This window comes from Lepisma saccharinum, chromosome 13, assembly GCF_977018435.1.
Source record: "Lepisma saccharinum chromosome 13, izLepSacc3.1, whole genome shotgun sequence".
In the NCBI taxonomy this organism is placed as follows: Eukaryota; Metazoa; Arthropoda; class Insecta; order Zygentoma; family Lepismatidae; genus Lepisma; species Lepisma saccharinum.
Window position 1 is genome coordinate 16,447,052 of NC_139241.1, and position 26,416 is coordinate 16,473,467.

Genomic DNA, 26,416 nt, shown 5'->3' on the forward strand with positions numbered 1-26,416 from the left:
AGGATATATTGGTTTATTATAGTTGTTATATATATAATCTCTAAATCAATATAATTGCGCACCTATGGCATAACCATCGGCACTTCCCTTACCACCGAGTTAGCATAACTATCTCGGTGGGCCTATCCTCAGCTTAAATGATATTCCGTTCATTTCAAATGCGTTTCCTTACGCCTTCGCTCCTTCCTTTGGACATCAATTATTCAATACGGAAATATCCACATAATTAAAGATTTTTCTAAAAGGGGACTTGGGACAGCAACAGGGGCTGGCATAACCAGATGCTACAGTATTATATCCAGTCTAGCCACCATAAGTGGACTGAACTTGAGGAGACGTTCCTCTTTCGTCCATCAGTGGGGAAACACTGTTTTGCTAAAGCCCACTGGCTCTTTTTATAGTCGGGGTAAACGTCCGTGGACGTGGACCCCGTAGCGTTGGAAAATTCCACTGCCAACGGTCTTTTGTAAGATAGCTAGCTCCCCCAACCGGGGAGGTAAAAAACAGGGGAATCTAACATCCAGCAAAACACAATCCAATAAGCATATACACTTACATGCAATAATAACATAAAAGTACACTCATGGAAACATATTACTTAACCCTACACCTTGTAGCTGGCCAGCAATTACTTATTACAATATACCAAAACCAGTAATGGTCAATCCGACCGTTACACACGTTACGAAGCCATTTGACCTAATTGTGGTCATGTCAATGTTTCCCTGAACAACTTCAATTCATTCTCCATACATTCTCATCGTCACGATTAGCATAGAGTTTGAACAAATGAGACGAAAATATTCAACATTTTAATTATGTTTACTTGCACATACAGGTGTCAGAATTTAATTTATCTAGGAAGGCAAGACTGGAATTAATTACAACCATTCCTTTAGTTAGACAACAGATAACAATGGTGTAATTCTCTGTGCGAAGAAGTCTTGCTAAAAAAAACTAAGTTTGCAGCAGTAGAACGTACGAAACTGACAGTCGCTGAAAGTGCGGAATTCTGTCGTCTGCTCACTACACAAACGTTAGACTGACCCGAAATTTATGGGATTCTTCTAGCCCTTTTCACCTCAATTGCAAAATAAATAAATAAATTTAGTAAAAAGTGATGAAGAATTGACAACAGGGCTCGAGCACTATTCGTTGGATTTTCGCGAATGTCTCATGATTGGTAGTTCTTTCTGGAGGGGTGTGCATAAATCAGGGGTTGAAAAAATACAAACAAATAAAAAACCCGAAATGAACAAAAATAAAAATCTAGATCCATGCATGACATTTTTTGGACGGGAGGAGAACGTCTAAGACATAATTATCGTACTGATGGCCGGTAACAACACTTTTGAAAACGTCACGCCACTGGCAAGTAAAGAAGCGGCCTGGAGAGACATCGAACCACTCTCCATGACATGCCCCCGTTTCCTTTTACAGATTTAAGCAACTAATGGAAATTATCGCACTTTTGTGCCTACCCTGCTAGGAACTCTACGCTTCGCTACTGGTTACAAGGTAAGAGTTAGTGAGTGAGTGTGTGTGTGTGTGTGTGTGTGTGTGTGTGTGTGTGTGTGTGTGTGTGCAATTAATTACATGTATATCCAGAAAATATCTTAGTTTCAATTTAATTTCTCTCTTTCCCAGAAAATAATAATAATAATCCGTTGCGCAACAGCCCTGAAGGGCCTTGGCTTACTGTCTGTAGATTCCTTCCAGGTAACACCACGAAGGAAAACTAGTACCTCTAGGAATGACGCCATATTGAATACCTTATCATAGGGCTGGAACAACGGATACAGCAACAAATTTGCATATCATACAAGTCCTTTAATTCACTTAGCATTATACAGTAATTAAATACGTTTGCACACTGATAAGATACACAAAAGCCCACATCCGATAGGCTAGCTGAAAAATGCTCTTCCCGCTGCCGCTGTGTTAGAATATCACGCTCCCAGAATTCCGCGTTCTCGCAAGAATCTCCCAGCTGGAGTAAAATAAAAATAAATGAGGAGCGGAAAGCAATACTATTTACAATCTTCAACACTTACCCACCGACTGCCAGTCTCCCTCCCACGCTTTCCTTCGTCACCTCTAAGCGTGGAGATCTGCAACCAGTATTGGAATACTCGGGGGGTCAGCCCGGCGTATTCCCAGCCGTTATAGTAGCTTTACGCTTACTCATTCGAAGCTCCCCAATTTCCTCACGATGGTGGGTTGCCACCGGCCCTATATGTAGGCCGAATAAATTCCAACCAGAATCGGATTCGAACGTACACCGTCCCCCAGCGAACGATCTTAAGACGAGTAATATAATAGTTGTACGGTTATCCATTGAAATTTGGGCCTATGCTTTAGCCAATCTTTGCCTAGGAAGAAAGAAAATTAACTGCCGCCGAGTTGTGGCGCTAAATCGCCATTACTGTTCCATGATATTAGCTTATGCCAGCGAAAATCAAGAGGCAAAAATAGGTATATCGCCCGAACAGGGACTCGAACCCTGGACCGTTAGGTTAAAAGCCTAACGCTCTACCGACTGAGCTATCCGGGCGCTCAAGGACAAGGTCATTTGTCGGTCAAGGGAGTGTGAAACTTTATAGTGGCGCACCTTGAGAATTTTTAGATGGTCAGTAATTTAGTCAGGAGCGCCGAAACCGGTGGCCAGGGAGTGGGGGCTTAAGCCCCTATCACACGGAACTGGATTTCTAGTTTGAATGCTCTAGTTGACGCTGGACTGGCTACCCATTTGCTAGTTTTCGCCTCACACGGTACTTGTTATACCGTACTTGTCGATAGTCTTTCGTTTCCATAATGGCGGCCGCGCGAGATGTAAACATATCACTTCACACTTTTAAAATACGATAACTATTCAACCGAGAGGAATATCGCATCGCATTAAATGGTTTTAGGTAGAGAAGAACGGCGCTGATAAAATACATACTTTACAACGTTTACTATACACGTATGGAAGAATATTTTAGCTTTTTCAATTGTACACATGCCTTTCGTGTTGTATGCACTCGGAAGCCACAGACAAAAAAAGGCTACTTTACAAACTCACAGAATATCTTCACATGGCCAAACTTTGCTCTGATTGGCTGTTCCACAGAATCTAGTCGAAGAAGTTAGTAGCAATTAGAACATGTCCTATTCCTCAAAACCAGTCAAGCAGTCAGCAGGGCGGCCATGATTACTAATTAGAAAGTCAGTTCATCGCCAACTAGGGCATACCAACTAGAAATCCAGTTCCGTGTGATAGGGGCTTTATTCTTTGTTGGGCCCCCCTTCTATAAGGGGCCCAATGCATAACTTCCAACACGTATTGGTGTGATGGAAATTTCATAAATTATTTGTGAACTCGGTGGGAAATTACGCAGGATTCTAAACTGCTGTATTGTATTGTATTGTAAAGTAAACTGCTGTATTGCCGCTCTAAGTATCTTAGAATATTATTTATTATTAGGTCATTAATGATAACGTTTACACTAGAGTACTGCATTGGACAACTTTCGCTCGCTCAAACTCGATCGTATCTCCCACGCTCGAGCCATTCGTGCGATCTAGTAGACGATCGAGCAAAATATCCTCGATGCAGCACTCTAGTTTACACGTAATTTAGAAACAGTATATTTACATTCTAAATAAACCCTCATATACAAAGAGAGCTATCGAACTAGTGTCACCGAACACTTGACCACATTTCTATTGCCAAGTTCAAACTTAGTCCATCCAACCTACAAGTCTCTTGTGAACTTTTAATACATGTAAAATATCAGCACTGCCAAGTGGAAAACAGCCTGCCGATGTCTCGGCTCGGTGAGGTTGGTCAATTGCAAAATGGTATCCTTCTTTAATACACAAGACTGCAACAATCAATTGCAACTAAATGTAAAAAAAACTAAATTTGTAATGTATACCAGGAAAACACAATATACAGTCTATAATTACAAGGCAGTGGCGAAGCGTCCTATGAGGCCAGGAGGCCGGGCCTACCCACGCCGTTACTCTTCTAAAGGTATATTTACTTATTTCGTCAAAACATATGTAATTTAATGGAAAAGTTTGGAATTTTCATTTATGATAATTACAAAAAAAATCTAACCCTCTCCTCTAATTCTTTTCCTCTAATTGTGTGAGCAAGACGGAACGATGTATGTAGCCTAGACGGATCGATATCGTTTCCTACGACACCATACATCGCCTCGACGTTTCGCAGTGCTTAGCGAGAAGGTGACCGAGTGACTATATTAACAGCATTCCTGCCGTGAATTGTTAGTGACATTTTTGCTGTATTAACTCTAGTGACTGAGATCTATATGTGCTTGTGGTGCACGTTGTGTTCAATTGCATGAAAACTTTCGCAAGAAGGAGAAAGAACAGCTTTACTTCAACAGAGGTAAGTACAGCAATTATGTTTTTATAGTGGAACCACAAGGAAAGAAACTTACGCAGACCCCATCGCGCTGGCGGGTGGGGGAAAAAGACAGAAGGAAGGAGCCTTCAGAGCGGGCAACGTCAGTGTTGCCAGACCTATTGATTTCTTGGTAGGATTCCACAATAAACTATTGCTATGGTATCTCCGACGGCCTGCTCAAAAACAAGTTTCCTGGTCACCTTACTTGAACATGGAGGGGAGAGTGGAACTCCACTCAGCCATGAAAAGTGCTGTTTGAACTGTGAAATTATGCCAAACGATGTGCTAGGACATTATTATTATTTTATTACTATTACTACATTACCATGGGCATTCACATATACTTTCAATTCAGCTGCAATAATGTGTGTTAATTATTGCATGAATATGATACATTGAAATTTAAGCAATGTTTTTTGAGGGAACAACACTATTGGAGAAAATGTGCCTTCTTTTGAAGATGTGCGAACGCTTTTGAGGGAAGGTTTTTTTCCTTGTGGTCGAGCTATACTTGCTTTATTAACCCGAGTTAACTTGGAATTTACTTTTACATTGCATATTATTAACTCGAATTATCTCGTGATCACACAATATCAGTGTATTTTTGTGCTAATCAGGAAAGTCTCGTTTGAGCTTTAATAAGTTTACATAACAAAATTTTACTTGCTTCTACTGGACGTCATGTGAGAAAAGGAACACGATGACGATGGGATTTTGTGCTGGAGAGAGCGTGGGGTTCTCTACATACAGTTTATCGCCGACTTGATTGTCAATGATTTGCGAAGCATCCTCTGCATATGCAGTCTCTCCACTTTCGGGATGTGTGAAATCAACCAGCTCTACATTACGGACTTTAGGTTCGTCCCCTATATTCGTCACAGTCATAGTCGGATAGTGAAGGGCTCGCAGTAGCGACCAGTAAGTTACCTTGACAAACTGAAGTTTTCCCCTGAGGTAAAATTGATGGTATGCTTTGACAGGAGTGAGCATGTAGAGTTTGCTTCGTGGATTGAAAGGGGACGGAAATTCTCGATTTGGGATGCTGAATATCTCTAGGACGACTGTCGATTTTAAGTTGTCGAGGCTAACGTTCAGGCTGCCGACGTTGGCTCGCAGTTCCTCCTGCACGTCATCCAGTTTGTTCTGTACGGGCTCCAGGTGTTCGCTGAAGAGGTTGACGATGCTGTCGTAAGAAGGCTTGATCTTGATTTCCACGCGAAGTTGCTTGAAGTGTTCGTTCAGTTCGCGAAGCTTGTCGGCAAAATCAGCCAAAGCAGACTCTTGAACGGTCTCCACGTCGTCCATTCGAAGTTTCACGTTTGCGATGATCTGCTGCAAGCTTTCGACGAGCCTCAGTTTGGAGTTTTGTGTCGCGAGGTCGTGAACCTGATTTCTGATTTCTGCGAACAGAGTGTGCAGCTCGTTGACGTTCTGGTTGGTGGGCATCGTGGCGATGGTGTCTCGAATTTGCATGATTTCAATCTGAATGTTTTTCACGTCCTCGGATTTGAGCAAACGATTCACTGTCCTCTTCACGGCTTTCAGTTCCTGCGATGTTGGTAAGTTGGCGACTGTATTCTGCAGCGCGGTCAAAGCTTTTCTCACGGCGTCCAGCTCACTGGCGTCGGCTACCGTACCCAGCGCATCGCGGAGTCGCGTCATGTCGTCCTGTGTGGGGGTTGATTGCTGCAGTGTTTCCAACTTGCTCTGTATGTCGTCGATCAGGTGATGGAAGTGTGAAAGTTCGGTTTCGGTGTTAAGGCTTTCCAGCTTGGCAATTTGCTGTTGAACGGTGGTCAGGGTTTCCGTTATGCCTGGCAATTTCGATTCCAAAGCTTCCTGCACGGTCGATAGATCAGTTCTCATGGTCGACAAAGTGTCCTCAATGTGGCTTACGGTGCCTTGGATTTTACCGAAATCCTCGTACGTCTCGAGTTGCAGTTTGATGTTGGCCACAGACTTTCCTATAATTTTCAGTTCCTCGGACGAAGGAAAGTTGGCAATGGCTTCTTCGACGGTTTGAAGTTTCTCCCTGATGTTTTTCACCGAGTTTTCAAGTTCTGCGAAGGATATCAGAGACGGGATCTCATCCCGAAAACTACCGAGTTCGTTTCGTAGATCGGCCACTGTTCGATTGATCAGAAGTATGTCTTCGGGTGCAGGGTTGGTTTCAAGTTGGATCTTAATGTTAGAAATAACATTTTGAAGTTCGTTCAAGCTAGCTTGGATGTTTGTTTCCTGTTCCTCAAACTTAGTTTTTAGTTGAATAATGTCCCTGGATTTTTGTAGGTTAGATAATTCCTCTCGCAGGTTGTTCACTGTTTCCTGAATGCTGCTCAAATTTTCCAAAGATGCTAAATCAGCATACTTGGCGAACAGTGATTTGAATTCCGCTTCGATCTTCAGGATCGGATCCACTAATGTTTTCTGCAGACTTGTGATCTCATCTTGTAGGCTCGAGGACAGAGTGTTCTGGAGAGTCAGCAGGTCGCTGCGAAGTTTCTTTACTCGTTGGTCGAGTTTCAGAATTTCAGTGTTGTCGGGTGGCTCGGTATCCGTGCCGCCTCTGGAGTGGCCGAACATATTGTTCGGCATCTTGATGCGTCTTACTGTTTACTTACAGATTCGAATCAAAACAATGGCCCAATATGTATATAATAGCCTACTGCATACCCCTGAAAGTTGGCTTTCTCTGTTGCAGAAAAATGTCGCAGCCACAAGACACTGCAGTTCCGAAGACGAAACAACCCCAAGTTCCCTGCCCCTTCTGTAATATCCCACAAACCAAGTCCCATCTAAGTCGGCATAAACAAAGATGTATTCAACGACCTGGTTCGTCGAAAGAACCCACCAGCATCATCAAATCTTCCCCAACATCCAGGAAAGTGATAACAACAAAAAATTTGATTGTCAATCAGAAGTGTGGGGTAAAGCGAAAGCAGTCTTCAAACCAGTTGAGCCATGGAAAGAGAACGAAGATCATAGAATCGGCTGAAGCACGCGACCCAGAATGCATTAAGCCGAAGATAACGGCCTTCAGGAATATGTTGGCAAATTACAGCCTCAGCAGCGAGAATAGGGGTTTGCCCTGCAGTGCCGAAATTTTCCTGGAGGAGAAGAAAGCAGAAGTGGTTAAGATTTTGGTTTCCACTCTCGACAAGGGCCCCTTCAAATTCAACATGGTTTTGGATTCGTTGTTTCAGAAGCATTCGTCGGAACAAACTCACGTATTCTCCAGTAGAACAAAGCAACAACTTCTGCTGGAAAGTGATAGGGAAGTGATAAGCAAACTTTACGACAAGTTAATGAATGAGATCGTCCGGAAGCAGGAAGAGTTTCAAGGCAAAGGATCGGGTTGGAGTGTTTGCAACACTACACACATCATCAACATCAACATAAGCAAATACAAGCCTCTTTCAGGATCGACTTACGTGAAGCTCCCGCAGGTGATCGAAAACAAGAAAGCCGTTCTTAACATTGAAAACAACGACAACCAGTGTTTCAAATGGTGCCTCCTGGCCCATTTGCATCATAAAACAAAAAACTCTGCGCGCGTTGGAAGTTACAGCCAGTACGAGAATGAATTGGATGAATATTTCGAAGACGTTCCATTTCCTGTTCAGCTGACAAAAATCGAAAAATTCGAAAAAGCCTATCAACAAAAGAACGAGATTCCAATCGGTGTAAATGTGTATGGATATACAATCAGCTACAAAAAAGTAAATATTTTTCCGCTTCGAATCAGCAAAATTGTAGGTGATGAGGTGAATGTAGTGCACATGCTGTTGATAAAAAATGTGAAACAGCACCATTATTGCCTCATCCGTGATCTTTCGAAGCTGGTCAGAAGCGAGATAACGAAACATAAACAACAAATCGAAATCTGTTATCGATGTATGACATTTTTCAACAACCTAGGTTCAAGAACCGCCAAGGAGAGGTTGCAGGAGCACCTCAGAGAATGCCTGCAGCATCAACCATCCAGGTACGTGTTCCCTGGTGGTTCTCATTTCTTCAGAAAGTACAAGTCCCAGCTGGAGGTCCCCGTTGTCATCGTTGCGGACTTCGAGGCATTCTTGAAGCCCATGGCTATCTGCGACCCCGATCCTGCGAAATCATCAACTACTGCCTACCACGAGCACATACCTTGCAGTTTCGCATACTACGTGCACTGGATGGCAGGAGCGGACGAAGATAGCAAGGAACCGATTCTTTACCGAGGACCCGAGGCTGGAAAACGCTTCCTGGAATTCCTAGTCAAGGAAGTGGAGGAATGGGGTGATGTTTTGTTCAGGACTAAACCCATGAATGATCTTACCGAAGACGAAGAATTGAGGTTTGTTTGTGCAACACATTGTCCAAATTGCGGGTCCAAATTTGATGATTGTGTGATAAAAGTGGCACACCACAATCACGTAACGGGTCAGTACATCCGTCCGTTATGCCATGGATGCAATTTGAAGCTTCAAACTGCCAAGTTTGTACCGGTATTTTTCCACGGGCTCAGCAATTATGATCTTCACCATTTCATCAAAGAGCTGGGCTATGACAAAAAATCCATCCGTGTGATTGCCGAGACCGACGAGAAATACATTACTATCAGCAAGTGGGTGAATATTCCACCGGTCTATCATGGTAAGATGAGCAAAATGATCCCCTGCTACGATGAGTGCACGTCGTGCGCTGCTGGCAAGAAGCCAAAATACAGAAGAATTGAACTTAGATTCATCGATTCTTACCGCTTTCTCCAGGCTAGTCTCGAAAAATGCGTCGCCATGTTGGACGTGCCGAAAGTTACCAGAGATAATTTCCCAGATGTGTCCTTGGACGCTATTCGAAGGAAAGGAGTGTACCCATATGAGTACGTCGACGGGCCCGAAAAGTTCGACGAGACGGATCTTCCGTCGAAAGACGCTTTCAATTCAACCTTCAAGGATTCCGTGTGTTCCGACGAAGACTACGCGCACGCCAAACGTATGTGGAACGAGTTTCGATGCTGCTCGCTGGGTGATTTCCACGATCGATACTTGAAGCTGGACGTGCTTCTCCTATTCGACGTGCTCCAAGCGTTTCGTCAAACCGCTATTCGTGATTACAAAGTCGACCCTGCGCACTTCGTGAGTCTTCCGGGATTCACCTGGAATGCCATGTTGTATTCCAGTAGCATTCGATTGCAACTTTTCGCGGAAGATCAATGCGACATGCAGATTTTCATCGAGAAATGTATTAGGGGCGGCATCGTGCAATGTTGTTTAAGACATGCGAAAGCAAACAACAAGTACATGGGAGACGAGTACGATCCCAATCAGGAGTCCAGCTACATAATATACTTGGACGCCAACAACCTGTATGGTTATGCGATGACGCAGAAGCTGCCACAGTCTAATTTCGAGTGGTCGGACATCATCGAAGAAGGACTGAAACATCTGCTTCAAGAGGATAATTTTGAAGGATCGACAGGATACTTCGCGGAGGTAGACTTAGAGTATCCTTCAGAATTGCACCAGATCCATTCGGATTTTCCTCTGGCGCCTGAGCTAAAATGTCCTCCTCGCTCCAATCAACCAAAACTGCTTCTGACGTTGGAGAGGAAGGATCATTACGTAGTGCACTGCAAACTGCTGAAATTCTATCTCAAGCAGGGTCTTGTTTTAACTAAAGTGCACAGAATTTTGAAATTCACGCAGGGCAAATGGTTGGAACCCTACATCAACATGAACACCCAGAAGCGGCAGGTGGCGACATCTGACCTGGATAAGGATATGTATAAACTGATGAACAACGCCATCTACGGAAAAACAATGGAGAATGTAAGGAAATACAAGGACGTCAAGATAGTTTCGGACGAAAAAAAATGCATGAAATGGGTTGCCAACCCACGCTTCAAGAGCAGGAAAATTTTCAACGAGAACCTGACGTTGCTTCATCTTGACAAATCCTGCATTACGTTCAACAAACCGACGTACGTGGGGGCTGCAATTCTCGAACTGTCGAAACTACAAATGTACGAGTTCCACTACAATATCATGAAGCCACGATACAAAAATCAAATCCAGATTGCTTACATGGATACGGACAGTTTCGTTTATGTGATGAAGGAAGATCCGTACAGGGGCATGACAACCGAATTGAAGGAACATTTCGACACTTCGGGCTATCCACAACCGAACCCCTACAACATTTTGCCAGGAAACAAGAAAGTTCCCGGATTGATGAAGGACGAAATGAACGGTGAGATCATCAGAGAGTTCGTGGGACTCAAGGCTAAATCGTATTGTATCAGAACGACTGTCGCCACCATCAAGAAGTCCAAGGGAGTTGGGAAAAGCACTGTTCAGGGGAAGTTAAACGTCGAGGATTACATCGAATGCCTGAAGAAGAAACTCCCCATCCTGCGGGAAGAGAGGAGGTTCCAGAGCATAGACCATGATGTGAAGACCGTGAAACTGAACAAAGTGGCGTTGGATGCAGAGGACGACAAGAGAAAAGTTTTGAACTGCGGCATTCACACCGTTCCATGGGGCTATTCACCAATCGGAGAGAAGTCCAAATCATGCAATATCTGTAATTAGGCTAATCCTGTAACAAATCCACTTCGCACGCACACACACGCTTCTGTATTAAATTGTACGCATACACACAAAATACTTTTTCATTCACTTCATTTCCAGCATCCATCTATTTTTTTTTGCTGAAATAAATAGCAGTCTCATATCACCAAAACCTTTTCACTCCATTTATTGTTCTTTCCTACACTATCCCAATGTTGGTCTTGGGGTTGGCACAGAGAGAAAAGAAGGCAGCAGCTGAAGCAGAATGCAGTTTACGGATAGCAGTAAGTAAATAAACAGACATAATAAAATAGGAGTTCTTCGCAATGCGTCCGAAAGGAGTAGCTTATCAAATCCCTTACTCGGAACTCAAAAAGGTTTCGGGCATCGATTCTATACTCACGAAGAAGCAACGCGAGAAGAAAAACAAATGTTTAAAGAAGGGACACGGGATGAAGCTCCTTCTCAGCAGGCCACAGCTAAGCAAGTTGCAAAAGTCTAGGTCAAGAAAGCAGGGAGGTTTCATTTTCAGCATTCCCGCGATCCTCGCTGCTCTCGGAGCCGTGGGAAGTCTCGCAGGTGGCAGTGCCGCGATCGCGAAAACCGTGATCGATGCCAAGAAGAACACAAAAGAGCTCGAAGAGCAAAAAAGACACAACCTCGCCGTGGAAAGCAAGATGAACGCTACTGGTTCCGGATTGAAGAGAAGAAGAACAAAGAAACAAACCACCGCAGCGGCGTTGAAGAAATTCAACCTTAAAAAAAAGTGCCCCTTTCAAACGAAGATATTGAGTCTCTAGCTGAATTCTTCAACGTTATAAACTTTAGAGGTGTGTTCATGTCCGATACATTGCCTGCTAATGGACCCCGAAGTGGCGGCGAAAGCGGAGTGGTCAACTTGGATAATTCTCTCAACCCGGGAACCCACTGGATATGTTATTGGATTGCCGAGGACGGAAGCGCTTTCGTTTTTGATTCTTTCGGTGGCGTTCCACTTCTCGCGCTTGCGAACTACCTGAAATCGACGTCCGAAATATTTTACAACGATGAAAGGATCCAGGGCTTCGACGAAGTGGTCTGCGGTCATCTCTGCGTCGTAATGCTGGTCATTCTTTCGCAACTAACCGGCAGCGGGGACTTGACGTCGTTGGAAATGTTTCAGAGAGCAACGGATTTGATAAAACAATAGCGATAAAAGAAAAATGCTAGTCCTGCATTTGTCCAGCGAGACTTCAATCCTCAAACTGAAACTGCATTACGATGTAATCAGGAGCACTCTGCAACAAGAGTCGTTGGGGCTCGTGGCTTTCTACAGCATGTACTTGATTCGCAACGTCACCGAATACAACAACACCCTCCACGTAGGTAGCAAGAAGATCATCGTTTCGCCTGGACAATATAACCTGACTACGCTACAAGCCCAATTGCCTTCGAACGTCATCCTGTCCGAGAGTTCGGTCACTCATCGCGTGGAGATTACGTCCGCCAAAGAAGAAATAAACCTCGGATCCATCGGGGAGCTCTTGGGTTTCCCTAACAACAGCAGGTTGGCGCCGGGGATCAAGCACGTCGGGTCCTCTATTCCCAAATTCCTGTCCATAGAAACTTTGAACGTACATTGCAACCTGGCTCAGGGCATGGTTGTATCGACGGACGCAAATCGGGACCAAACACACAAGGAAACCGGTATAATTGCAACGTTCAAGCCCAATTCGGAATTCCTGGAGCCGATTCTTTACAAACCAGCCAAACCGATGTTTTTTCCCATCCAGCACGACAAGTTCAGTGAAGTAGAACTGACTATAACAAACGAGAAAGGTGAATTGGTGGATTTCGCCGGAGCCACGAGCACGGCCGTACTGGCTATCTTGTAAATAAAATAGACGGTTACGATGGATCACGTAGAAAGTTACGAACTGCAGTCCTTCCCTCCCAACAGAAGGACGTTTGGCAACCTCAACGAACCGAACAAGGACATCGAATTTGATGTAGACGTTGGTGACGGGTTTGTGCATCCTCATCGCGCTGACCTCTACATCAGATACGAAATTGTCACCAGGGACGAAAATGCAGCTTACCCCTCAGGAGCCAACATCAGGCTGATAGACAATTTCGTCCCTCACCTCTTCTCCCAGGTGGAAGTGAGAAAGCATGGCACAGTCATCGACAGGATAGATAACCCCGGACTAACTTCGACCATCGTGCGACCATGACGCTCTCGAAGCCAGAGAGTTCGTACTACAAAGCAGCGGGTTTCGAAACCGACAACAAATTACCCGGGAAACTCAGCACCGTGCTATTCCCTCTGCGACTCCTCTATGGATTCTTCTCAGACTACAAGGAAATCATGTGGAAGGGCGGTCTGAGGGTCACTTTCAAGAGAGCGTCCAACGACAACAACTTGTTACTGCGATGGAAATCCGCGACGGCTGGGGGCGCCGTGGACGAGGCGAGCCTCCCGTCCGAGGGTAAGTGCGTGATAAAATCCATGGAACTTCGCATGCCGATCATCGAATACGAAGCTAACCACGCCACGAAGATCAAAGCAGAAATCCTGAAGAACCCGAACATCCCGCTAGAGTTTCAGATGTACCAATTCTTGCAGAGGACAGTGTCCGGGCGATACTTCGAGTTCGACGTGACGACACAGTTCAACAGCATCCAGTACAACATGCCCGACTTCGTGGTGGTTGTGTTTCAAACCGGTCGCGACGGCAGTCAGAATGCGGATTCGAGTATGTTCGACTACTGCAAAGTTAGGAACATTTACCTTAAGAACGGGCGGAACGAGATTTTCCCCAGAGAGAACTACAACCTCGCGGAAGATGATTACCTGAAGCTGTACGAAGCTTACACAGCGTTCAAGAGGGTCACCATGGAAGGATCTACCGACATGTACTACACACCAGCGGAGTTTATCCAGAAACGTCCGATGTACGTGATCAACACATCGAAACGCAAGCAGGTGGTGATCAGCGACCGCACGAGCATCAAGGTTGTCGTGGATTTCCAAGAGGCGATCCCAGACAATACAGTATGCAGCGTGGTCCTGATTGCAGGGAAAAAGTTTGTTTACGATGTAAAGAACGAGAGAATCATTGAACAGTTTTGATATTTTTTATTGAAATGAAATAAATACAAATTTGTTACAAACCCCAACCGAGTTTTCTTTTCGTATGCATTGCCATTGTCGTTCCCAGAGCGGCCAGTCTTTCACCCATGCCGGCGTCTCTGCTGACTACCATCCGGAACGCCTGGTGTTCCAACTGCATGTCGGCATCGTGCCTTGCTGCGAGATCCCTGTTGTCCCGGTACGCAATATCATGGTCTTTGCAGGCAGCGTCCAAGGGATTAACCCCCGGATCACCGCGATCCAGTCGAGCGTCCAATTTAGTACCGGGACCGCAGTATTGGTAGCCGGGAATATGCATCTCGAAAGGCAATTTGTTGATGATGTCGTTGATGAGCCCCTTCCCTTCCGCCAGCTTCCAGAATCGCGGGGGCAAGATGTTGATGATGTTGATCAGATACCCGATGCCTTTCGGTTCGTTAACGATGAAACGGCTTAGTTTGGAAACGATCATGTCCACGATGCCAACCTTTTCGTTGTGAAAGTTTCGGTTTCCGGCCCTTTCTTCTCCGGCGATGACCAGCAGCCGGTCCACGAGTTTGCGAACATCGTCCAGCCACACGAATTCCACGGGCAAATTGGTGTAGCGCTTGATACCGCTGCCGGTAGGCAGGCGAGTGGGTTGCTGCTTGATTTCATTCCAAAACGGTTTGATAATGTTCCTGTACTTCTCGCTGCTACTTGACTTGACCCTGTTCTGAGATGGGTCGTTGTTCTGATACAAAGCATCGGTCATCTCGAGAATTTCCTTTTAATTGTCGTAATCCTCTTCGGAATACACGTTGGCGTCGGGGCGTTTTCTAGTGATTAGTTCCCATAGCCCCGGCGTGCCTGCGTACTTCTTGAAGAAACCTCTGCGTCCCGCTCGGCTCTCGTTGTAGATGATGATATCGTCCTTGTCGAACGTGACGTGCCAACTGCCTATCTTCCACACGACGCTCCCGGAAGGGTCGGGTGATGGATACAAACCGAAAACTTCGTCTCTGTCATCGCCTTTGGTGCTCAGATATTTGGCTGCGGTCGGTCCTAATCGTATTCCCTCGACGGAAGACGAACTGCTACTGCTGCTGGGCGACGGAAACCTAGTGGGAAGCGACGGCAGTTGGAAGTGTTGGAGAGTTGTGGTGGGTGAAGGAGGAGTGGGAGGATAGTCCGTAATGTTGCGAACTGCCACCGGCACCAACTCTGTGATCAAGTCCTTGTTATGTTCGGCAACATCTTTAATTTCTTTGCCCAGGTCACCGATCGCATCGATGAGCGGTTGCTCCTGTCGCTTCTTCTGCTCATAATATCCACGATTCTCTTCCTTCCACCCTTTGAATCGTTTAGCAAGGTACTCGGTCAACTTGATGTTTTCTTCGGCTTTCCTTTTAGACATTGCAAAATGGGCCTATCTGTTTTCTTACAATTTTGTTATTTTATTTCGACGGAAGAAACAAGACAGAGCTGTCAATGAAATGATATTGTTGACAATATTATCTTTTTTGTTGTTCATCTCGTACCATGCATCTGAAAATTTTCTAACACTCTGCTTATGGTATCCATCAAGCATGTCTTCCATTTCGGCTGTTATTGCGTGAAGATCTTCGGTATTCACGATCTTTTTCCCCGTGATTTTAAATATGTGGTCCTTCATGATCATCTGGCACGGTACGGCGAACGCTGGCAAACTATCGGCGATATCAATTATTCTGTGGATGTTATCTTCTTCTTTACCCGACACAATCTTGAAGATCTGATAGAGCAGCTCCACAGGAAGGTTAGCAGATCGTGATGTATTCATTTTTTCTTCACCTCGTACTATTATATTACATTTTTCATCACGATAAACTCATTGATCTTGTTACGATACTTCCCCTGGTTTGGTTTGCGAGTCATGTCTATCGTGGCGAAGCCGTAGTCGTTAGCATTCCAGCAATGCGCGCAGAGGTTGCGAAACGACTCGTACGTCATATCCCCTCCGACGAACTCATCGTACACGTGCTTGAGGTTGGTGGCATCCTGCCGAAACAAGCAAATGAAGTTTGCGTTGTCCCTGATCAGCTGCTTGGGGATCTTCGAGAAGGTCTGAGCCAAGTAAAAGCAGTCCATACCCTTGTGACGACCTCGAGTGAAGTAGTTGCGAACCTCTTCCTGATTCTCAAGGATGACATCGTCGAAGACAACCACAGAATTCTCACGACTCTCGTCCAAAGGTACCATCTGCGAGGCAAAGGTGGCTATTTCCAGATCGTCGTAGATTGCAATCAGCTGCCGGTATTTCAATTGCTCGAGACTCTTGGAAAAGACGTACAGGTGTCTGCTCTCCCAATCGAGCCAGTGGGGAGCCAGGATGAAATTGTCTACCATCAATGTGGTTTTGCCACAACCCGAGGGCCCCACGATGAGACATCTGATACTTTCGGGAAGCAATTCGCCATTTTTCTTTCTTCCTTTACCTTCGCCAACATCCGGGAGCCTCTTGGTCACCTCCCAACTCATACGATATCGATAGCATCAACCCAAGAATTCTGCGAAGAGGGAAGACCGAGCCACTTGACGTAAAGTTTGCCCTTGCTACGTCGGAGCACTTTCTCCACAAGGTAAGTGTCCGGGAACCTAGTGGCGGACAGTTCCTGCTCGTAGAATCGACCCTCGATGTCCTCACCGTCCGCGGTGCTCTTCAGCTTGTAGGTGGGGATGTAGGGAGGTGATGAAGGCAGGAGAACATCGGTCACGTTGAAAATTTCTGTAGACCAGTTTCGAGTGAAACCTTTGTCGAATACTCCGGGGCGCTTGAACTTGCTCACTCTTACCTTGACTCCTATTTTATACTTTGGTTTCTTAATTTTTTCACCAGTGTTTCGTTTGCAGTACACTTCGGAGAGCAGCCACCTTTCGTTTTGCTTGGTCACTTCCAAGGGTTTCATCCCGATCGTCCTGTGAATTCGGTTGTTGTATTCCTCCACCAGTTCGGGCACCAGATCCACCCACTTGTAGTTCCCGCGGAGGGTAAATCGTTTCCACATGAGTCCCTTGAGGGTCCTGTTGAATCGCTCCACAATGCTTGCTTTCAGCTCGCTGTAGGTTGAATAGTGAAGAATACCGTTCTCCTTGAGCATCCTCCCGAAGGCAGAGTTGTAGAATTCCCTGCCTCGATCGGTCTGCAGGAAACAAGGGGATCTCTCTTTGAGAACAGAAGCGAAAGCTTTGCTGACCTCAACCCCGGTCTTGTTTTTAACGGGTATCGCCCAAGCGTACTTGCTGAAAGTGTCGATCACGGTGAGAAGGTATCTGAACCCCTTGTTGATCTTGTGAAGTCCCTTGAGATTCCCCGTGCTCATCTCCACGAGGTCGGCCTGCCAGAGGTCGTCTATCCCTTTGGTGATCACGGGCAGTCGAGGATAATTCCTGCGGGCAGGTTTGTGCAGTTCGTTCACGATAGCTGCTCTCATGAGGCTTATAGACAACAAAGGCTCCGATGCAAAAATATGGATCTATTATCTTCATTGTTTTCTTGCATTTTGCTTACTTGCTTGCTTACGATAGACGACTGACACTGGCGACGGGATAGGAGAGCACCAACTCCAAAAAAAGCGGTATCGGATGCTCCATATTCGTCTCGATAGATTCGGCGTACAGACGATCTCCGACGGAAACATTGTCGTACGAGACCCCGATTTTCATGTTGTCGTGCTTGATCCTGAATAAACTCTCCCCGTGATGCAGACTTATCGCGACACCGCTCGAGGGATGCAAGTTCACAATTCGGAGACTTCCGCCACCTAGGGAGAGTTCGTAGAAGATGCTATTGTTGTTGAAGATGAAGAAGATCTTGCCAGTGTTCTCTTCGAACTGCTTCACAATACCGTTCAAGTGGATGATTGTAGCTGCCAACAGGTCGGTTCGGAAAGCAAGCAAGGCATCGTCAAGCATATCTCGAGCTTTGACGACCTCTTCGCTGGATATCTTGACGTACTTGGGAAGCGTGGCGCCAGGTTTCCTCCTGTTGTAGCCGAACACGTTGGTTGGCATGTTATAGAGCATTTCTTTCTTTCCTACTGCTCAGACTATTTCATTAATTTTTCATCTTCTTGCTTCGAGAAAAAGGTCTCGCAGATATTTTTACTGGTAAAGATTTTCTTTCGAAGCCCTTTTTTGCCTTGCGTAATTAACTAAGAACAGAGCCTCCCGAACGGCGAAAAGAGGCTCATCGGTAGAGGAAATGCTGGAATTTGTATTGTTTCTTTGTTTTCGAAAGCATACTTCATCCCCTGAAGAGCACTCGTTTTGATTTGTTAGCTAAATTTAGCTTGCGGCTCAAACAATGCATGATAGAATAAATGTTGCCAACTCACTAGGTTAGTTTAACTCGTAAAAATATTGTGGTGAAATGTTGATGGCAGAGTTGCCAACGCTGTCAAGAGGCACCGTGAATATACAGCGTAAACGGCTACGCAGAGTTGGCAACGCTGTCAGTTACCTGCGTTAGGTTTGGAAAAAACCGTGAAAGGTAGTTGTTATTTTGGACTGTTTGGAAAATAACCGTGAAGGTACTGCTCTATAGGTGCTTTCCGGTGCAGGTACTGGGTTAACCGTGAAGGTACTGATCTATAGGTGTTTTCCGGTGAAGGTACTGGGTTAACCGTGAAAGGTAGTTGTTATTTTGGACTGTTTGGAAAATAACCGTGAAGGTACTGCTCTATAGGCGCTTTCCCGTGAAGGTACTGGTCTATAGGCGTTTTCCGTTGAAGGTACTGGGTTAACCGTGAAGGTACTGCTCTATAGGTGCTTTCCCGTGAAGGTACTGATCTATAGGCGTTTTCCGGTGAAGGTACTGGTTTAACCGTGAAGGTACTGCTCTATAGGTGCTTTCCCGTGAAGGTACTGCTCTATAGGCGTTTTCCGGTGAAGGTACTGGGTTAACCGTGAAGGTACTAGAAAGACCGTGAAAGGTAGTTGTTATTTTGGGCTGAGGTGATTTGCCGTGAAGCTTAAAATATACAGCGTAAAAGGCTACGGTTCACTACTACCCTATAGGTGCTTTCACCGTGAAGGTACTGGGTTAACCGTGAAGGTACTACCCTATAGGTGATTTGCCGTGAAGCTTAAAATATACAGCGTAAAAGGCTACGGTTCACTACTACCCTATAGGTGCTTTCACCGTGAAGGTACTGGGTTAACCGTGAAGGTACTACCCTATAGGTGATTTGCCATGAAGCTTAAAATATACAGCGTAAAAGGCTACGGTTCACTACTACCCTATAGGTGCTTTCACCGTGAAGGTACTGGGTTAACCGTGAAGGTACTACCCTATAGGTGTTTTCGGGGGTTAACCGTGAAGGTACTACCCTTTTTCGCTTTTGGGCTGTTCGCGTTTGGAAAATTTTCAGCGTTTTTCGCTTTTGGGCTGTTCGCGTTTGGAAAAATTTCAGCGTTTTTCGCTTTTGGGCTGTTCGCGTTTGGAAAAATTTCAGCGTTTTTCGCTTTTGGGCTGTTTGCGTTTGAAAAAATTCAGCGTTTTTTCGCCCGGGTGAGTCAGCTTCCCCATTTTCCTACTACTACGCCTTATATTTACAAAGTAGTTTTACTTTAACTGGAAATAGAATAATTTATTTTTATAGTGAACGGAGATTCCCTAGCTTGTTCCCTCTCTGTGAAAACTTGCTTCCTGTACAGGACGCTACAAGGGAGCGTGGCTCGGAGCGCGAGGTTCGTGATGGTAGAGCTTTTTTTGTTTGTGATTCGTGTCATATGCAGCGATCAGATTTATGCAAGAAGTGCTGGACTGAAATGCAAGAACAACAAGAACAATCGAGTTCTTAATTGAGTGTAGATGTAATCATCGGTAAGGTAGGACCCAGTTTTAGTCTTTCATGTTTGCTTCTTATAACAATCATTTCTAAAATGTATTCAACTATATTTTCCTGCAACATTAAAAAAAATAAAAGTTGCTGAAACGTTATTTAATGCGTTAACACTGTCGTCGAATAGATATTACAAGCAGACATTTTTTTATGCAGCCGACACAAGCGAAGAGGTTATGGGGTTATTGCGCGGGCCATGTCTGTTTCAGGTCTGGCGGAACAGGCCTGTGTTGTCAGATTGGTTTGGCAGAAAAGAGCTAAATTGCGCCTAAAAATAATTTGTATTCTATTCTCTCAAGCAACTACATTTATTATAACCTGTTTATATGGTACATAGTAACCTATCGTGTTGCCGGATCCCAAACAAGAATCCTATGTTCTATTATCACGTAAAGGTGTCTACTAACACAAGGGGTAGAACAAACTAGGATGCGAAGTATACACACAGAATAAAAGAGGTCACTTTTACTTATGTTTTTTTTCTTGAAAGCCCCGTAGTGGTCATCCTAACACGTTACGAAGCCATTTGACCTAATTGTGGTCATGTCAATGTTTCCCTGAACATCTTTAATTCATTCTCCATACATTCTCATCGTCACGATTAGCATAGAGTTTAGAACAAATGAGACGAAAATATTCAACATTTTAATTATGTTTACTTGCACATACAGGTGTCAGAATTTAATTTATCTAGGAAGGCAAGACTGGAATTAACTACAACCATTCCTTTAGTTAAACAACAGATAACAATGGTGTAATTCTCTGTGCGAAGAAGTGTTGCTAAAAAAAAACTAAGTTTGCAGCAGTAGAACGTACGAAACTGACAGTCGCTGAAAGTGCGGAATTCTGTCGTCTGCTCACGGCACAAACGTTAGACTGACCCGAAATTTATGGGATTATTCTAGCCCTTTTCACCTCAATTGCAAAATAAATAAATAAATTTAGTAAAAAGTGATGAAGAATTGACAACAGGGCTCGAGCACTATTCGTTGGATTTTCGCGAATGTCTCATGATTGGTAGTTTTTTTCTGGAGGGGTGTGCATAAATCAGGGGTTGAAAAAATACAAACAAATAAAAAACCCGAAATGAACAAAAATAAAAAATCTAGATCCATGCATGACATTTTTTGGACGGGAGGAGAACGTCTAAGACATAATTATCGTACTGATGGCCAGTAACAACACTTTTGAAAACGTCACGCCACTGGCAAGTAAAGAAGCGGCCTGGAGAGACATCGAACCACTCTCCATGACATGCCCCCGTTTCCTTTTACAGATTTAAGCAACTAATGGAAATTATCGCACTTTTGTGCCTACCCTGGTAGGAACTCTACGCTTCGCTACTGGTTACAAGGTAAGAGTTAGTGAGTGAGTGTGTGTGTGTGTGTGTGTGTGTGCAATTACATGTATATCCAGAAAATATCTTAGTTTCAATTTAATTTCTCTCTTTCCCAGAAAATAGAAATAATAATCCGTTGCGCAACAGCCCTGAAGGGCCTTGGCTTACTGTCTGTAGATTCCTTCCAGGTAACACCACGAAGGAAAACTAGTACCTCTAGGGATGACGCCATATTGAATACCTTATCATAGGGCTGGAACAACGGATACAGCAACAAATTTGCATATCATACAAGTCCTTTAATTCACTTAGCATTATACAGTAATTAAATACGTTTGCACACTGATAAGATACACAAAAGCCCACATCCGATAGGCTAGCTGAAAAATGTTCTTCCCGCTGCCGCGAGCCAACATGCACCATGCCGCTGTGTTAGAATATCACGCTCCCAGAATTCCGCGTTCTTGCAAGAAGCTCCCAGCGGGAGTAAAATAAAAATAAATGAGGAGCGGAAAGCAATACTATTTACAATCTTCAACACTTACCCACCGACTGTCGGTCTCCCTCCCACGCTTTCCTTCGTCACCCCTAAGCGTGGAGATCAGCAACCAGTATTGGAATACTCGGGGGGTCAGCGTATTCCCAGCCGTTATAGTAGCTTTACGCTTACTCATTCGAAGCTCCCCAATTTCCTCACGATGGTGGGTTGACACCGGCCCTATACGTAGGCCGAATAAATTCCAACCAGAGCCGGATTCGAACCTACGCCGTCCCGCAGCGAACGATCTTAAGAGAAGTAATATAATAGTTGTACGGTTATCCATTGAAATTTGGGCCTATGCTTTAGCATGGCTTATAACCTCCCTTAATGCCAATCTTTGCCTAGGAAGAAAGAAAATTAACTGCCGCCGAGTTGTGGCGCCAAATCGCTATTACTGTTCCATGATATTAGCTTATGTCAGCGAAAATCAAGAGGCAAAAAAATATATATCGCCCGAACAGGGACTCGAACCCTGGACCGTTAGGTTAAAAGCCTAACGCTCTACCGACTTTTTTTTTTTTTTTTTTTTATTTGAAACTATTACATGTTCTTGTGCATGTTATACACTTTAGGTCATTATAAAGTTAACATTACATTTAGGAAATTTGCATATAACATATCTCTTTTACAACGAGGGATCATTTGGTATTCCTGGTGCAGGTGATTGATAAATTGGGTGTGAAAATCTTGTTGCCTATATATGGATACAAAAAGGGCATATTGGCCTAAGAGCCATTGTACACTGTGGCGTTTTGTTCTTGGATAATATGCAAAGGATGGATACAAAAGAATATCTACTGAAATGTTACGTTCTGATGTACGACAAATTGTACTCACAAGTTTTTTGATATATAACCATGATTTTTGGATTATTTGACATTCACTAAGCTTATGCACTAAATTATCTTGTACATTACATGTAGCACATATTGGAGTATTTACTAATTTTATATCATAAAGTTTAGCTCCAGTAATGAATATTTGGTGTACAATTATATACCACGCTGATCTGACTCTTAACGTAAGGTGGCGGGCCTGTATATTATTCCATACTTCCCGCCAATTGACTCTTGGATTCCGATCTACAATTTTACACTGTTTTTGTGATAGTGAACACATTCTTCTATATATTTTTGACGTCTCTTGCGTTGGAAGGATAGGAGATTGTATTAAAGCGTAACTGATATCCACTATTGTATTCTTAAAATACCATAATCTGTCTGGAAGTTTTGTAACATCAATGGGGGCCTCCAATTGAATGTTGTCCAAGGCGTGTCTCAGAACTTTACTAGTGAGGCTGTTAGGGTGTTGAATCAGTGTCGTTACATCAGCTTGAATACGTAGAGCCTGGCTTTTATATTCCACGTTTACAAGGTTCATTCCCCCTTCTGCATAGGGTAAACAAAGCGTTGCGTGATTTACACGCAAGATTTGACCGTTCCAGACAAACCAGCTCACAGCACTCTTGAGCTTAAAAATATCCAGTTGCCGCAACGGGAGGATTTTTGCTACATACCACACCTTGGAGAGAGCGTACACCTGTACAAACGTCACTCTTGACTGTATACTAAGTATTCGAAATTTATTCATTTGTAGAACTGCTTTAACCCCATTTATCACTCTGTCATAGTTTAACTGGATCATTCGTTGAAGGGAGCGCGCGAAAATGATTCCAAGTATTTTTATCGATGGAACAACATGAAATTCTCCGCTCTGAGGGTAAGTTATATCCGGGTTTAAATACATAAGAGTTGATTTTTTCTGATTTACTGTGAGCCCTGAAAGGGGACCAAATTCCTGTAATACTTTAGACGTTGCAGCAATATCAGACTGCGTATTTATTAATACATTAACATCATCAGCATAGGCCAACACCTTTGTGTTTATAGATTGTATGGTGATGCCTTGTACTTGCTTTTCTAATGCAGAAAGAAGAGGTCTCAATGAGATACAGAAAGCTATCATCGATAATGGGTCACCTTGTCTTACTCCCTTGTGAATAGGAAGTTCTCTTGTCATAAATCCATTTATTTGTATTTTGGATGTTGCGTTACTATAAAGGCTTTTAAATGCTGACAAAAAATGTCCACGTATACCGTATTTTTGAAGCACATTAAATATGTAATCATGGTGTACCGAGTCAAATGCTCGTTCAAAATCTATTGCTAATATAGCATTATCATGGTTATTTCTATTGACTCTATAACAGGTAAGCACTTCACGAAGCGTTTGTAAGACATTTGTAATTTTCTTGTTCATACCAAAAACATATTGTGTATCTCCAACTAGTTTTTCTACATAGGGCATAAGTCTGCATAGCATACAGCGAGAGAATATTTTATAATCAGTACATAAGAGGGTAATGGGTCTATATTGACCAACTTCAATGGGTTTCACACATTTTGGTATTAAAACTATAATCCCAGTAGTTGAGGATTTTCCCATTTTATACCTTCGGAACACTGCATTTTTCCATTCAGTTAGTGTTTTTCCCATCAACGTCCAAAATGTTTGGTAGAGTTTGTTTGGTATCCCATCCAGACCAGGTGCAGAAAACGGCTGCCCCGACTTAACCGCACGGAATACTTCTTCGCTTGTGTAGTCGTTATTTAATTGCTCACTTTCCTCATCGTCAAGGACCTCGGACAAGGATTCCAAGTTATACGTCAAATCTACATTTTGTGTTATTGGTTGGGAAAATTGATTCTCAAAATAGTTGTAAAATCTGTTACGTATTTCCGGGGCTGTTTTTATTTTAATTCCAGAATTATCGTTTATTTCGCTAATAAATTGTCTTTTTGCATTGTGTCTTTCTTGCAGTACATGGCTTATCGATGCAACCTCTTCTTTATCAAAGTGTGGGAGTCTGCTGCGAATTTTTACACCTTGTCGTCTTTCAGCTGTCATCCTCAGCAGTACAGCTTGTACACGTTTTACCTCTGTTTGCACTTGTTTCCCTTCAGTGGCTTCATGTATAAGTTCACGCAGCACACGGTAATAAAAATTATATTTATTATGCCAGTCACTAGAACGTTCCTTACAATAACTAAGACAAAACCGTTTTATGCCCGGTTTAAGAATTTCATCCCACCAGCGAATTATATCACTTTGTCTGGTACGGTGTGCTTCCCATACATTCCATTGGTCCTGAAAGGCTCGTTGGAAATTTGCATCTGTAAGGATAGAAGCATTTAATTTCCAGTAGCCATACCCTCTAGGTACTATTGGTATATCCACATTTATCGCCATGATTACGGCACTGTGGTCTGAAAAACAGGTGGGTGTTATACTAAGTGACTTGATTTGTTGGCGTAAATGTGGTGTTACATAAAATCGATCTAAACGGGAAGCACAATTATTTCGAATGTACGTGTACCCTTTCTGTCCAAAATATTTGTCATTCCATACATCTGTAAAATTAAACCCATTTACTAATTTTTGCAAAGTATTGGAGGTATTAAAGCCAGGTCTTTGGTCCTGCGGATGCAGGACACAATTGAAATCGCCCGCGCAAATTATATGTTCTCTTGTACCCTGCATTTCAGTAGCGACATCCGTCGCAAAAAACGCATCCCTCTGTTTCCTAAATTGTGTCCCTGAAGGTGCATATAAATTATATACCCAAACATTAGCTATTTTTGCTGAGATAATTCTACCATTGGGATGGCACATCACATTTGTAATCGGTACGGTGTTACGTACTAACAGGGCTGTTCCTGTCGCTTGGAAGGTCGCATTATTATAGACTAATATGTTTGGGGGGAGGTTAAATGCTGTTATTCCACATTCTTGAAGAAGTGCTATATCTAAAGATGATTGTAGGAAAAAATCTCCTAGCGCCTCCTGTTTAGTAAAAGATCGCATTTTGTTAACATTGATCGTAGCTAAACGGAGAGTAGTCATCATATATACAATTAACAGAAATTTAAGAACTAGGGTTACCCAACACTTCGAATTATACATTTTGCCCAGTGGACACTAATATTCGTACACTGTTTTTCCACTCCCTGCCATGCCACGAAACGTAAACCTTGCATATGTGCACGGTACCTCGTGCAAACACGTGACCAAGTCACATATACCTGTACTCATTTGACACATGCTATTTCTGACTTTCATTTTTACTTGCACCCACACATTCACTAGACACACATGGGGAAACACTGAATTTGGATCCGATCACAGGTTGAAAATCAACACTCGGGGCCAAATTTGTCACACTTTGGGATCTGGTTATACGCACTGGGGAGGGGGCTATTGCCTGCTGCTTCACGTTCTTCTTGTGGTGGGGGTTAGGTGCCACATTTTGTTGTACTTTTTTCTTCTTCAACTGCTTCTGTTCCTGGAGTCTCTTCACATTTGATTTTCTTTTGGCATTGTCCTTAGTTCCTGTTGCTGTTTCACCAAGCTGAACCTTGTTTTGTTGATCTTCCAGTGTATGGGATCCTCCTGCTTCGTCCATGTCAGTCTCCATTTGAAGATTACTCGTAGTGTCAGACTCGCGCATCGCTTGATCAGTTGTTTCCAGACTGTCAGTCACCAACACGTTATCCCGTACGTCACTGTGGAGGTTGTCTAAAGATGCCACCTCT

At 43.8% G+C, this 26,416-nt stretch overlaps 1 protein-coding gene and 1 non-coding gene across 2 annotated transcripts; one reads left to right on the plus strand and one right to left on the minus strand.

Moving 5' to 3' along the window:
• Positions 1-2,481: 2,481 nt before the first annotated feature.
• On the minus strand, positions 2,482-2,554 carry TRNAK-UUU (transfer RNA lysine (anticodon UUU)). The gene has a single exon. It is a non-coding gene; the product is annotated as a tRNA-Lys (tRNA).
• A 4,568-nt stretch (positions 2,555-7,122) lies between these two features.
• LOC145996705 (uncharacterized) lies at positions 7,123-10,989 on the plus strand. The gene has a single exon (XM_083133225.1). It carries the CDS (start codon positions 7,123-7,125, stop codon positions 10,987-10,989), a length of 3,867 nt encoding a protein of 1,288 aa, XP_082989351.1.
• Positions 10,990-26,416: the final 15,427 nt, after the last annotated feature.

Excerpts from the sequence above, each read along its gene's own strand:
- LOC145996705 (XM_083133225.1), top strand. The coding sequence starts at position 7,123 with ATGTCGCAGCCACAAGACACTGCAGTTCCGAAGACGAAACAACCCCAA.